General features: G+C 35.2%; 1 protein-coding gene across 4 annotated transcripts in view; it reads left to right on the top strand.

Moving 5' to 3' along the window:
- The window catches only part of RAVER2 (ribonucleoprotein, PTB binding 2), an 83475-nt gene that overhangs the window by 15636 nt on the left and 52532 nt on the right, over positions 1–15307 (top strand). For 3 of the 4 annotated variants that reach the window (XR_649051.3, XM_009209933.3, XM_003892002.5), the window contains exons 2-3: positions 6993–7059; positions 13854–14323. Coding sequence is in view for 3 of the 4 variants with exons in the window: in XM_009209933.3 (XP_009208197.1) it covers positions 6993–7059; positions 13854–14323 (537 nt within the window). In the remaining variant the exon portion in view is untranslated. Of the gene's footprint in view, positions 1–2262; positions 5776–6992; positions 7060–13853; positions 14324–15307 lie in introns of those variants that run through there. The other variant, XM_017962174.3, reaches the window with a different exon arrangement.

Here is a 15307-nt window from a genome sequence, read left to right on the forward strand (position 1 = left end):
CCTAGGAGATTGAGGCTGCAGTGAGTGGTGATCATGCCACTACACTCCAGCCTGGTTGACAGAGTGAGACCTTGTCTAAAAATAATAATAATAATTAAATGAATTTACTAAAATTGATACATGTAAGGTCAATATACAAGTATAGATGATATTTCTGTATACTAGCAATTGCTAGGAAATTAAATTAAAAGTCAAATTTTACAAATGGACTTCAAATAACATCAAAAATGTCAAATGCAATAAAAAAGCTAATAAAAATGCGCAAAATCTCTATACTGAAGACTATAAATATTTCAGAGAAGAGTTTAAGAAGACCTAAATAAATGGAAGAACATTCCACGTTTGTGGATTGGAAGACTCAGTATCATTTAGATGTCAGTTGTTCCCAAACTGATCTATAGTGTCAAGGGGTTTGTTTTGTTTTTTGAGATGGAGTCTTGCTTTGTCGCCCAGGCTGGAGTGCAGTGGCACCATCGCGGCTCACTGCAAGCTCTGCCTCCCGGGTTTACACCATTCTCCTGCCTCAGCTTCTCGAGTAGCTGGGACTACAGGCGCCAGCCACCTCACCCGGCTAATTTTTTGTAATTTTAGTAGAGACGGGGTTTCATGGTATTAGCCAGGATGATCTTGATCTCCTGACCTCGTGATCTGCCTGCGTTGGCCTCCCCAAGTGCTGGGATTAAAGGCGTGAGCCACTGGGCCCAGCCAAGGTTTTTTTTTTTTTTTTTTTTTTTTTAAATGGAAACTGATAAACTGATTGTAAAATTTGTGCAGAAATGCAAGTGACCTAGAATAGCTAAGATACTTTTGAAGAGAAAAAAAAAAGTTGGAAGGCTTACACTACCAGATTTCAAAGCTTACTATAAAGCTCAAATAATTTATTTAGTGTGATATTGGTACAGTGACTAGACAAGTACACTAGTGGAACAGAATAGAGTCCAGAAATTAACCCACAGAATATAGCAACTCAGTAGTAGAAAGAATAGTCTTTTGAACAGATGATGCTGGGGCAGTTTGATATTCCAATAAAAAAAATTGAACCTTGACCCCTACCTAATACCACTTAGAAATGTTCTATTAAGATGGATTATAGTCTAAATGTAAATGTTAAGACAATAAACATTGCAGAAGAAAAGATAGATCAATGTCTTCATGACCTTGGGTAGGTAAAGATTTCTTAAAGAGGTCCCAAAAGGCATTAACCAGAAAAGAAGTTATTATATGATAGATGGGACTTTGGCAAAATTAATGTCTTCTCATCAAAAAGACATTACTAATAAGTCAGTAGGCAAACCACAGGCTAGAAGAGGATATTTGCAATACCAATATTTGACAAAGGAGACTGATATCCAGAATTTATCATTAAATTCTGCAAGTTGGCTGGGCGCGGTGGCTCACGCCTGTAATCCCAGCACTTTGGGAGGCTGAGGCGGGCAGATCATGAGGTCAGGAGATTCAGATTATCCTGGCTAACATGGTGAAACCATGTCTCTACTAAATATACAAAACATTAGCCGGGTGAGGTGGCAGGCGCCTGTAGTCCCAGCTACTCGGGAGGCTGAGGCAGTAGAATGGCATGAACTCAGGAGGTGGAGCTTGCAGTGAGCCAAGATCACACCCACTGCATTCCAGCCTGGGCAACAGAGAGGCTCTATCTCAAAAAAAAAAAAAAATTCTACAAGTTAATAAAAAAGATAACCCAGTTAAAAATAGGTGAAAGATGAGAACAGGCATTTAACAAAAAAGGAATATCCAAATGGCATATTAAAAGGTCAGTAATATAATTATAAATCAAAGCAATACAAAGTAAGGTCATTGTTGGAATACACCACTCTCACCAGAATGGCCAACATTAAAAGACAGGCAAGACCAGGTGTTTGCTAGAAAGTAGAGCAGTTGGCACTCATATTCTGCCATTAAGTGTGCAAATTGGTCACAAATTTTTGGAAAACTGGCAGTTTCTCTTAAGCATAAACATATACCAGCCGGATGTAGTGGCTCATACCTGTAATCCCAACACTTTGGGAGGCTGAGGCGGGCAGATCACCTGAGGTCAGGAGTTCAAGACCAGCCTGGCCAACATGGAGAAACCCTGTCTCTACTAAAAATATAAAAATTAGCTGGGCATGGCGATGGGCACCTGTAATCCTAGCTACTCTGGAGGTTGAGGCTGGAGAATCACTTGAACCCAGGAGGTGGAGGTTGCGGTGAGCCGAGATCACGCCATTGCACTCCAGCCTGGACGACAGGAGTGAAACTCCATCTTCAAAACACACACACACACACCCCCCCCACTATGTAATTTAGCAATTCTACTCCTTAGTATATTCTACTCAGCAATTATACTCCCAGTCCATTCTTGATAGCCCCGAACTAGAAACAGTTCCAATTCCCATCAATAGGAGATGAGTTAAATTGTCGTATATTCCAAAATGAATATTGTACAGCAATAAAAAAGAGGATTTGTTTTGTCAGATATCAATATTTATAAAGCTTTATTTAGGACAGTGTAATATTAGCACAGAATAGACAAAATGTCTAATTGAACCAGAAGCAAGAGACAAAAATATCCATGTATATCTTGGAACTTGATATATGAAAGAGACGGCCTTGTAGATCATTGAGGAAAGGATGGATAATACAATTATGGTGTCGTAACAGTTGATTACCCATATGGGAAAAATATAAAACTGTTTTCCCATATGGGAAAAGGGAAAAAAAAAAAAACAGCACACAAAAATGAACTCCAAACTCACTAAAAGCTGAAATGTAAAAGGAAAAAATTTAGAATGATTGAAACACAAAATAAGATCCCTTTATGACCTTGTTTAGGAAAAGACTTCTTAAGACACAAAAAGCCTACATTTTAAGGAAAAAGATTGTTAAATTTGATATTATTAAAATGAAAACTTCTCTTCACCAAAAATCACACAAATAAACACAATGACTGGTCACACTGTAGGAGAATACATTCACAATACAGTTAACAACAAAAGGTGAGAATTCAGAATATATTATTTTAAGGATTTGGTTCACAAGGCTGTGGGGGCTGGCAAGTCCAAAATCTGTAGGGGATGCCAGCAGGCTGGAAACCCAAGCAGCTGTTGATGCTGTAGTCTTGAGGCAGAACTTCTCCAGGAAACTTCACTTGTTGCTCATAAGGCCTTCAACTGATTCGATGAAGTCCTCCTCTCCCCAAGGTAATCTCCATTGCTCAAGTCAACTGATTATAGATATTAACCACATGTACAAAATACCTTCATAGCAACACCTAGATTAGTGTTTGATTAAATAACTGGACACTGTAGCTAAATTGACATGTAAAACTAATAATCACAATGCCCTACATTATTTATTAATCATGTAATGGAAATTAAGAACACAATGAGACACAATTTTATATCCATTAAATTGACACAAGTCAGTTAACACCAAGCATTGAAAGGAGTGGATCAGCAGGACTTTTATCTACTGTTGATGGGACTGTACGCTGGTACATCATTCTGGCAAACAAGTTGGCACCTCCTTATAAAGTTGATCATTTGCATACGTACACCACAGGAGTTTCTCTCCTTGAGGAGCTCTTGCACATGAATGCCAGGGGATGAGGGAAATTTACAGGAATGTTACGGTAGTTTTTAAAAAATACAAACAGTGAACAACAACCTGGAAACAAACCAAATAATCAGTCATAGTAAAATGGATACATAAATTATACTATAGTCACAGAATGGCATAGCAAACAGCAGTGAATAAATGAATGATGGCCACGTGGAATGAGCGAATTTTAGAAACATAATATTGAGTCTAAGAATCAAGGTACAGAAGATTAAAAATAGCATAGTACCATTTGTATAAAGCTCAAAAGTGAGTAATACAAAACAATATAATGTTTGGGGCCACATGCCTACGTACAGATAGAGACCTACGTGTAAGGAGGAAGGTGGAGGAATGGGATAGTGAAGGAATGCAGAGGTGGATGCCAGTGTTGTCAGTGTTCTAGTCAAGTTTGGTAGTGAGTTTCTGGGTATTTATTTTGTTTATTACTACTAATAATAGATGTTTGGTGTTTCATCTTTTCATTTTATCAAATTACATAAAAATTAGAAAATGAACAAAAACGTGTGCTTCCATTTCCAGTCCAAAGCACTGAAATTTAAAAGTAGTGTGCTTTAATCTATGAAAACATTTCTTACACATTTTTTTAAAAACTGAAACTAAGTCTGTGAAGGGCTTAGAAGACAATGTAATTCAGGTTTATAACTAAGGTCATGCTTCATCGAAGAAGTCTAGATCAGCTGGAACAATGGTTAACTTTTTTGTTGAGGGTGGGGTGATGAGGTCATTGACTGACTGCTTTGCCATGGAAGCTATTGATCGTCTCTCTAGAAAGCATTTCATATGTGCAAAACTTGTCACTTAACTTCAGCAGGTGATACTGAATCTGGTGTGGAAATAGGTTACTAAAACTATCTAATACCAATTTTTATTAACTTGACATTGGCAGTCAGATGACGAAGTGTTTTCATCAAAGGTGCTACTTCATTCCTTAAAATCAGTAAGTTAGTGGAAATGTTATAAAGCTAGGTTAGTATAGGGAGGCTCTAATTTTGGTCTTTTTAATTATGTGTGATGGAGCATAGAATTATTTTGGCAAATGGTTATTGGGACTCTCTTTCAGGTTTTAAGTTTTTAATTTGGCCAACTTACCAAGGCGCAAATTGAGGGATGACCCACTTTTGCCTGGGTCAAAGCAACCAGGGCATGGAGAAAAATAATTGGGTTTTTCTTTGTAGGAAGCTTTGTAAGGTTTCCCAGTTGGCAAACTCTGTATCCCACATCTGATACATAGAAGAGCTATGAGTAGAAATATGGGTGTTTTCAACATAAAATTTCTAAGTTGCAAAATGCACTTTTGAATACTTAAGCTCTTTTAGGTAATTCTCTTAGCTGAATGAGTAACATAACATGCCATTTGTTTACAGATACTTGATAATGTGAAGAGCAGTATCATGTTTTCTTTATCTAGCATTTGATGGCTGTTAACCAGTGAAATGAGAGATTAGATTCTGTGCAACTAAAAGCACACACTGGATCCCTTCAAAAAAAACCCTGTCACCTTCTATATAAAGTATTGAATTAGTTGATTGACAAGATGCATATGTTATGCTATTGAGACAGTGATGTTTTCTTAATAAAGAGTACAGTAGATGTTTTTGTAAGTTCAAGAAAATGTTGAAGCTTACAAGATAAAAATTACCATAGTAATATGTGAACTAATCTTTGTAATTGAGCATAGTACCATATGATTCACCAAACACTATTTTACAAAATTGGTAAGTGTATGTATTTTTAAAAATTTCTAATACTGGTTGGTAATAAAGAATACTAAATTATCAACTTTATCTTTTATATCATAGAGGATTATCTTTTTTCACTCAGCTTTGTTTTTATACTTTGCCTAATATATCACTCTTTTTTCCCTCTTGGGTTGGGTTAAAAGGGAGAATATTTTTCAACTTCTAACTGTCTTCATATTTATCCATTTCTACATTACTTATATGATTACTTATTAGGGCACTCGTGGTATTGCTTTTATAACTGTTAATGATAGTGTACTGTTTTTAAAGTTAATGCTGGAGCGAGTAAGTCAATATGACCTAGAGGTTGAGTGTCATCCTTGGAGCCAGACGGATGGAGTGAATCTCCTCTCAGCAAGTTACTAGCTGTACGTCCTTGGCAACTTTACTCTGTTTTTCCTGATTTTTGATAAAAGTGAGTTCAGTGCCTGATGCCTTGTAAAAGCTAAACAAATGATAACTATAATGATAGCAATAATAAGATTATTATTGAATTTAGCATTTTCGGTTACATACTTAACATAGTAGCACCTGTGTCTGTTTAGCATATTCATTTGCAATATAGAACAGGTTGGCTGTAACTCCGATCTGGAGTCAGAATGTCTACCTGTGTGAGGGTCTAGTTCCTTTGAATATATTGTAACTGCATCTGCTATGTGTTATGAGTAAAATGTTTCAGGGCCACCTATTGATTTAACAGCAAAACAATTATATTCACTCTAATGTGTGTTTGAGTGCCTACCATATGCAAAGCAATGCAGGTAATATATAAATATGTAAAATCCAGTTTCTGTTCCTAAGTACTGTCAGTTTAACAGGATTAGGGAAATAAAGGAAATCTACTCTTTTAGGCACCCAAGTGGATAGAGGTTGTGCTATCAGAAAAAAAAGTTTAGGCTATGTTAGTAATAGAAGCAGAATGAACCATAAACCAGTTTAAACATCTCGGGGAGCCAAGGGGAAATAAATGGAACTGCTTGCTATGCCTTAGTAGTTGGTTTTTTCATATCTAGGGATCTCTAAGTTAAGGTTTACAATCTATTATATTTTTATATCTTTACAATTTATTTTTTCTACATGTTTGTACTCTAAGCATCTACGGGTGTATTACTTGTTAAAAGCTGTATATGTAGCATGCAGAAATGGAAATAAATATAATACTTATTTCCTCAAGAGAGGCATACATAAAGTTATGACCATTGTTAGCATAAAGGAGGGAGAGGTCACATTCTGTGGAAAATTATCGGAATCAATTTCATGAAAGAACATTTGAGCTGAGATTTCATAAAGATGCATGTGATTTCAGGCAAAGTTAGGGAAATTTAGTGACATGTTTACCTTGTGCTACGTCAAGGAATAAGTGTGAGTAGAAAGAGAACAGTATATGGTATACTCATGAGAGAGTGAATCTTCCATTTGAGCAGGATTGTGGGCTATGTGTAGGATGTCTGGTGAACCTGGAATACCTGTAATTTAAGTAAGTAATGGGGATCCATGAAATAATTTTTTTTTTTTTTTTACATAGGACATGGTGGTGGTAATGGTGGTGGTAGTGGTGGTAGGCTAATAGAGCTAGATAATCTAGTAACTGCATTTGGGTGTTTATTGAATTCGTGTTTTTTTCTCTTTCAGGAAGTTCATGATTTGTTGAAAGACTATGACTTAAAGTATTGTTATGTGGACAGAAATAAACGAACAGGTAAGGTTTCTATTTTAAGTATCTAATTTCATTTTGATTCTCCATATACTCATAGAACAAAAAAGCTTAGCGCTTTTCATATTTAAGCTAATCATGGAATTTTTAAGTCTTAAATCATGCAAATGTAACCTACACAATCTGTTTTCTGAAGGTAATATTGGTATCCTAAATATTAATTACATAAATGAATATAGTGTTACTAGAGACTTATGAATTGTTACAATGAATGTTCTGTTACAGTGAATGTTCTTCATAGGCTCAAAGTTCCTTGGTTTTAATTGTATATTACTGACTTAGTGAATAGATTGTATGACTTGACCTTTAGCTGGGGAAATTGAGAAACTCACTTAGGTTTTCTGAGTATTAGTTTTATATCTGTGAGATTAAAAGACTAGATTATTTCCTTTTTGTGCATGTAATATGCAGCTGTTTAAAAGCATCCTTTTAAGACAATAAAAATAAAGTATGGAGGATAATATAATCACTATGTACACATCCACTCCCAAATTATCAAATGGTAATATTTTGTCTTTACAAAGTATATACATAGCTAGAGCCCTCATGTAGATCTGTTGAATTTCTTGAGATTAAAAAAAATTGAAATTCACTTTCTACTATTCTGATTCCATTCCCTCCCAGCCTCCTTGTCTAGGGGCAAGCACTTATGAATTTGGTGCATATTTTCCAATTTATGCAATTATATTGTGATAGTCATTAAAGCTGTTCACAAATTCTTGTTCTTTTTCTTCTGAGCACAAGGTAAGATGGTACTTACCTGCGCCACTTTGAAGTTGAGAGTGGACTTGTAATTTGCTTGTTGATGAATGAAGTGAGAGTGGAAATGACATGAATCCCTTCCAGGTGAAAGATTTCAGAACCTGCATGTGATTTCCTGCTCACACTTCCCTATGCTAAAGTAATTGGGGAAGGTAACAGAACCTTTTTCAACTTAGGTCTCAGAGTGACTATAATGAGCAAAATGTCCTTCCTTCCTTACCTTCAGCATGGGATATGCAGCATGAATCAGATGAAGGCCTTTTGTTTTGTTATGCCATTGAGATTGTGTTGCGCAGAAGTTTGTTACCACAGTGTCTTGACTAACCTGTAATTTTACCGTATGTGCCTATATATAATTAATGGTAGTCTCTGTTTTAAGCTTTTTCATACATGGTATTCTAATATATATTTCATTTAGCAAACTTGCCTTTTTTTTGGGTTAGCTCAGTGTTGTTTTTCGGATCTTTCCACATTGATATATATAACTCAGGTTCACTGATTTAAGCTACTACATATAATTATCATGTGAATTTATTACAGTTAATGTATTTGTTACTGATTGGCATTCAGGAAGCTTTACCTTTCTCAGTATTTCAAACAGTGATGCAATGAATAGCCCTTTAGTTGACTACTAATATACATTTCAACTCTTTCTCTGTAACTGAAGTTCTGAGTCATAGGTGTGCACAATTTCAGTGTTACTAGATATTGACAACGGGATTAGAGGTAGCAGCCTTCACAGCTCACACAGAGCCAGGAATAGTGCTATTCCCACTAGTCAGGATGATAAACCTCATAATTCATGGGGCATCAGAAGGAATAATCAAAAAGTTTTTGTCTCAGGAATGGGAAAAATTAACTCAAGACAATGATGCTCTTGTCCTACCTAACGAAACTTAAAAACGAGACCAGAACGGATCAGAGTGCTTCCTCATAACTTAACCATATCCTGGAACAAAACTCAAGAATATTTATATGTGTCCAAAACATCTGACACCCAACAAAATAAAATTTACGGTGTCAGACATCCAATAAAAAAGTAGCAGACATGATGAAGAAGCAGGAAAACCTAACAAAAATCAATTAAAACTGGTCTAGAATCGACACAGATGAATTAATAAAAATGGACATTAAAGCAGTTTTTATAATAGTCTTCCATATGTATAAGAAGTTATAGTAAGATTGAACATGGTAAATAGAAACATGGAAGATATAAAATATCCAAATCAAACATCTGGAGATGAAAATTACAACATCTGACATGAAATACACTGGATAGGATTAATGGCAGAATAGACATTGTGGAAGAAAAAATTAGTGAACTTGAAAACAATGATATAAATGATCCAAAATGAAACACAGAGAGAAAAAAGACTGTAAAACATGAACAGAGTATCAGTGAACTGTGGGACAGCTTCAAGAACAATTAGAGTCCGTGGGGGTAGGAATAGTTAAAAAAAAAATTAAAGAATTAGTGGCTGAAAAGTTTTCAAATTTTGATGAAAATTCTAATCCCAGAAATCCACAGAGCTCAACCAACTTCAAGTACAAAAGCACGAAGAAAACTACAGGGTATGTTGTAATCAAATTGCTTACAGTTAGTGATAGAATATCTTAAAAGTAGCCAGAAAAAAAGTATACATCATTAATGCATTTAGTAGGACAAAGATTAAGATGATCATAGATCTTGGAAACAACACAAGCGAGAAGACTGTAGGGTAACATCTTTTCATTCTTTTCCAAAAGAAAAAAAAACAACAACAGGTCAGCATAGAATTCTTTACCTATTGAAAATATCTTTCAGAAACAGTGATGAAATAGAGATGTTTTTCAGTCATACAAAAGCTAAAAGAATCATCTCCATTAGACTTGCACTGTAAGAAATACTTAAGGAAGTTCTACAAGCAGGAAGAAAATTATAGATGGAAATCTGGACCTACCCAACAAAATGATGAATACCTGATATGGTCATTATGTGGGTAAAGACTTTTTTCTTAATATTAAAATATCTTTAAAGTATAATTGACTGTTAAAAGCAAAAGTAATAATATTACATCGTGAGATTTGTAACACATGTAGAAATAAAATATATAACGGCAATAATACAAAGGCTGGGAGAGGAGAAATGGGATTGCACTGTTTTCAGTCTGTTATACAGTACATGAAGTGGTGTGATACCATTTGAAAGTTGACTGTGATAAGTTAAAGATATATACTGTAAACCTTAAATCACCAGTTAAAATCACACAACACAGAAATCATTAATTGTATTAAATGATTTTGCCTTGGATTTTGGGACCTATGGTATTTGTGGAAGAATGTATAATAAATAACTCAATTGATAAAAGATGGTTACAGTTCTAAACTATAACCTTGCAACCAGAGATTTCTGTGGTAGATATGAGGAAAATATTATAGTAAAATAGGATACATTAGGGGAAAAAGTTTTGGCACATGCTTGCCTTCAAATTGGACCCAATAATAAACTAAATAGTAGACCATGCAATGACTTTTAAAAGAATTGGGACCAATTGTGGGATATTTAAATTTCACAGGGAAAATAATAATATAATTAATCCCAAATTCCCTTCCAGCCTTTTTTCTGTAGAGTGACATCTACCATTTCCATGAGAACCAGTGTGTGAATTTATTTATTTATTTATTTTTTTAGAGAATTTGTGCTCTTGGAAAAACATGGAAGAAGCTATAGAACAGAAAATGTGACCTCCTTTCCCTACTGCCTGAACTCTTAAATTTATTTCATTATGTTATTTAAATTCTTCCATAAAACCTGAGTTGAGCAAATGCAGATACCTAAGAAAAGGAAAAAGAGATTTTCAGTTTTAAATTTAGTTGATTTATATATGCATTTATTTATTCATTCATCTGACGCAAAACTTCTACCATACATCACGTACTAAGATAGTTGGTGGAATACATTCATTAGTAATTTAGGGAGCTCACAGTTTAGTAGGGTAGCAGGCATCTAAGCAAATAGATTATGATGTGATGTGATCTATGCAATAATCCGAGCAATGTTCAAGATAGAGAGGTATAAAAAAATAAGGAATGGTTAACTCTAAGAGAGGACCTGGGAAGGCTTCCTGGAGATCATCATGGAGTAATGCATGGACTGAATTTGAAAATCAGCTAAAAGGTTCCAGGTATTCTAAGGTATGGGGAGTGATGTTATAGGCAGGGGAATTAAATGTGTGATATATGGATACCTGAAATAACTGGATCTCTACAGGGAGCTGCAAATATTTGAGTGTTCTTGGAGAATAAAGAGCTATTGTGGAAGGGAGGAAGTATGGCAGTTAATGAGGCTGGAGTTAGATATAATGGGCATTGTAGAGTGTTATTAACAACCTGGCACTTGGCTTTTTCTGTGAGTAATAGCAGACCTTTGCATTTAAGGCGGTAAACAGGCACAGTTAAACTTCTGTTTTTTAGAGATCACTTTATTGTCACTGTGGAGAAAGGATTAAAAAAAGGAAAAGCTAGAGGAATGAAGAAAGGGAAATGGATTCAAGACCCATTAGACGAGTGGAATTTGAGGATTCCTTTTATATGGGAAATGAGGGAGACAAAGTTTAGGTTAATTCCCAGGTTTCTGATTTGTGAGTGTTGTGTGACCAGCTAAAATAGGGAATAAAGGAAAATGAGAAGTATTAGGATTTCTTTAAATTATACTTTAAGTTCTGGGGTACTTGTGTAGAACGTGCAGGTTTGTTACATAGGTATACATGTGCCATGGTGGTTTGCTGCACCCATCAACCTGTCATCTACATCAGGTATTTCTCCTAATGCTCTCCCTCCCCACACCACACTCCCTGACAGGCCCCGTTGTGTGATGTGCCCCTCTCTGTGTCCATGTGTTCTCATTGTTCACCTCCCACTTATGAGTGAGAACATGCAGTGTTTGGTTTTCTGTTCTTGTGTTAGTTTGCTGAGAATGATGGTTTCCAGCTTCATCCATGTCCCTGCAAAGGACATGAACTCATCCTTTTTTATGACTGCATAGTATTCCATGGTGTATATGTGCCACATTTTCTTAATCCAGTCTGCCACTGATGGACATTTGGGTTGATTCCAAGTCTTTGCTATTGTGAATAGTGCCTGCACTTTGGGAGGTTGAGGTTGGTGGATCACTTGAGGTCAGGAGTTCGAGAGCAGCTTGACCAACATGGCGCAACCTCGTCTCTACTAAAAATACAAAAATTAGCCAGGTATGGTGGCAGGCCCTGTAGTCCCAGCTGCTTGGGAGGCTGAGGCAGGAGAATGGCTTGAACTTGGGAGGCAGAGGTTGTGGTGAGCTGAGATCGGCACCACTGCACTCCAGCCTGGGCAACAGAGTCAGACTCTGTCTCAAAAAAAAAAAAAAAAAAAAAGAAAAAAGAAAGTAGAAAGGGAATGATTTATAGGTTCAAATGCCCTGAGAATTCAAATTAAATATGACCTGAGATTTTATGGGCTGATATGGGAACATAACCAGTATTTACAAACTGTTGTTGGCTCGTTTATTTGTTTTAGGGAAACAGAATTAAATGGTATTTTATGTCAGCATAAGGCAAAAAGACATAGAATCAAAATCAAGCCTTTTAAAAAAGGTTGTTAGAAACTAAGAGGTAGTCTCTCAATAAGGGCAGTAAAGCCATTTTTTTCTCATTTTTTGGAAAAGAGATGTTGGAACAGTTAGCTGTTCCTTTGGCAATAGTTTTCTTGCATGTGGGGCATGTGTTAAATAAAAAATGTGTTTCTTTAAATGTTAGCATCACACTCAGTATGGTGAGATACTGTTACTCTGAGAGCCGCATGGCACTAAGACCAATTGAGGGTAGGGCAGTTGAGTGAAATGACAGGCAGAATTGCCCATGCTACTTAAATTAAATCTCTGTCTCTTGCTATATCCATATTTGCTGTATACAACATATTGTCGTGCAGTTCTAATTGAATTTGGGTAAATTAGATGTTCATATGGAAGTAACTTCACTATATATTTCAGAGGGAGAGGGGGAAGAACTTGTAGGGAGCAATTTATTTGTAATTTGTGGATTGCTATGTATTTTTTTAATGGGGGCTTTAAACTTTTCCTATAAAATTGCTCAAAACCTTTTATATTCTTTTATTACAAAAGGTAAACACATTGATATGGTTAAAATGTAATTTTACCAGATATGAATGTATATAATATTTCTTCGACCTAGAATGTTATATTTGTATTATGTTTCCAGTTATATAAATTGTCATATGCATTTGTTGCTTGATGCTGGAACAACTTCATTAGATAGGACAGATTATATTTATTGTTTTATGAATATTCAAGATCTTGTCTTAAGATCAGAATCCTGTAATCTTTTCATTTTATATTATTCATCAAAAGTGTACCAAATTATAAGCGTCTGTGTGTTATATCAATCTAATTTGATATTAAGGAAATACATAAATTGGAGAAAGAAATGGCCTCCTTTATACATTTTGATGTTTTTGCTGTACCTTCATTTTTTCAGGTCCTTGCTGTCAAATAGGGTCTTTTAGAACTCTTTCTAGGCAGAAAGAAAGATTTTGTAATTTCATTTTTATTTCAGTGAAGTTTTATATAAAGCCTTCATAAAATTTTATATCACAGGTTTTTAGGTGGGAGGAGATCAAATATGTGTGCAATTGGAAATGATTACCAAAAACCCCCCAGAATATTGTCAGATTAGGAGTGAAACTCCTAATATATGATTAGGATTAGTGAAACTCCTAATATAATCCCTGTACTTTCTATTTTGGGTTACTGTTGATGAAGTTAGTTTAATGGAGGTGTCAGCATTAAAAAACACAGTGAAATAGAATAAAAAATATCACAATGCATTACATATAGTAGGGGTATTAACTCATAATTTTGTTTCAGAAAAATGTATGTTTATGTGTACCAGGTCACAGAAGTAAGATGTATTTCTTACTGTGTTTTCAATTACTGTGTTTTCACTGGCCTAGAAAACTCTTTCATTTGTTTTGTTATCTTCCAGCTTTTGTTACCTTATTGAATGGGGAACAAGCCCAGAATGCAATTCAGATGTTTCATCAATATTCTTTTAGAGGAAAAGACTTAATAGTCCAGCTTCAGCCAACAGATGCTTTGCTGTGTATTACCAACCTGCCCATTTCTTTTACATTAGAAGAGTTTGAAGAACTTGTTCGTGCTTATGGAAATATTGAGAGATGTTTTCTGGTCTATAGCGAAGTTACTGGCCATTCCAAAGGCTATGGATTTGTGGAATACATGAAAAAGGACTTTGCTGCAAAGGCTAGATTGGAGCTATTGGGTAAACAGTTGGGAGCATCAGCACTCTTTGCACAATGGATGGATGTTAATCTATTGGCTTCAGAGCTCATTCATTCTAAGTGCCTTTGTATTGATAAACTCCCCAGTGACTACAGGGATTCAGAAGAGCTGTTGCACATTTTTTCCAGTGTCCATAAACCTGTATTTTGCCAGGTAGGTATTTTTAAGAGATTATTGGAAATATTTTAAAATATATACATATGTATCTAATCTACACACACTCACAGATTTATCATGCCTGTATGATTAACACAATGGATAATTTAACTCTGCATTATTCTGTAGGGAAGACTTTGATCTCATGGGAAATTTTAAATCAGTTCCTCTGTTTATGGGCCAAAGTATATTGTTCTGTAGTTAAGTATGCCTTAGCAAATCCATTGCTTACTCATTCACCTCATTCCATCCATTCGTCACTCCATTTTTCCATCAATCCATTCATCTATCCAACTTCTATTTACCATCTTCTGTGTGCCAGACACTATGCCAAGTGTCGGAAAGGCAGAGAATGGAAAGATACTGTATCTCAATGCCTCACAGTTTTATAGAAGAGACGGGCAAGTAAGCAAATAATTGCAAATCCTATATGAAGAGTGATATAATGGAGGATAGAAAAGTATTATGAAGTTTAAAAGGAATGTGTAGTTCTATCTTAATGTGGTCACGGTAGGTTAGACATCTAGAGAAGATCCTGAAAATTGATAACACTGGCAAGACTTTTCAAGCAGTTTATTATAGTAAAATTAAATGCATTCTAATAAATAAATATATATACTATATATAACTCTTTTCCTTACAGTTTTGATGGCAACTGATCAATTGTTTCTCTCGTTTTTCTCCATTTGTTCCTTCTCCCTTTTCCCTTTTACTGCACTCCCTTCCCATCCATGCTCCTTTTCCTCTTACCTCTCTTGTTTCCTCTCCTCCTTTGTATTTTTCTTTAATCATACATTTGTTGATTTCCTATATTGCAGTAAAAATTTTGGAGTTGGAGTACCTATCTATATATGTATATAATTAAATATTTAATATTAAATATATTAAAATATATATGTTTATTATTTAACTTGATAGTTAAAATTGTATTTATCATGTATAACATGATGTTTTGAAGTATATCTACATTGTGGAATGGCT

The sequence above is a fragment of the Papio anubis genome, chromosome 1, assembly GCF_008728515.1.
Source record: "Papio anubis isolate 15944 chromosome 1, Panubis1.0, whole genome shotgun sequence".
In the NCBI taxonomy this organism is placed as follows: Eukaryota; Metazoa; Chordata; class Mammalia; order Primates; family Cercopithecidae; genus Papio; species Papio anubis.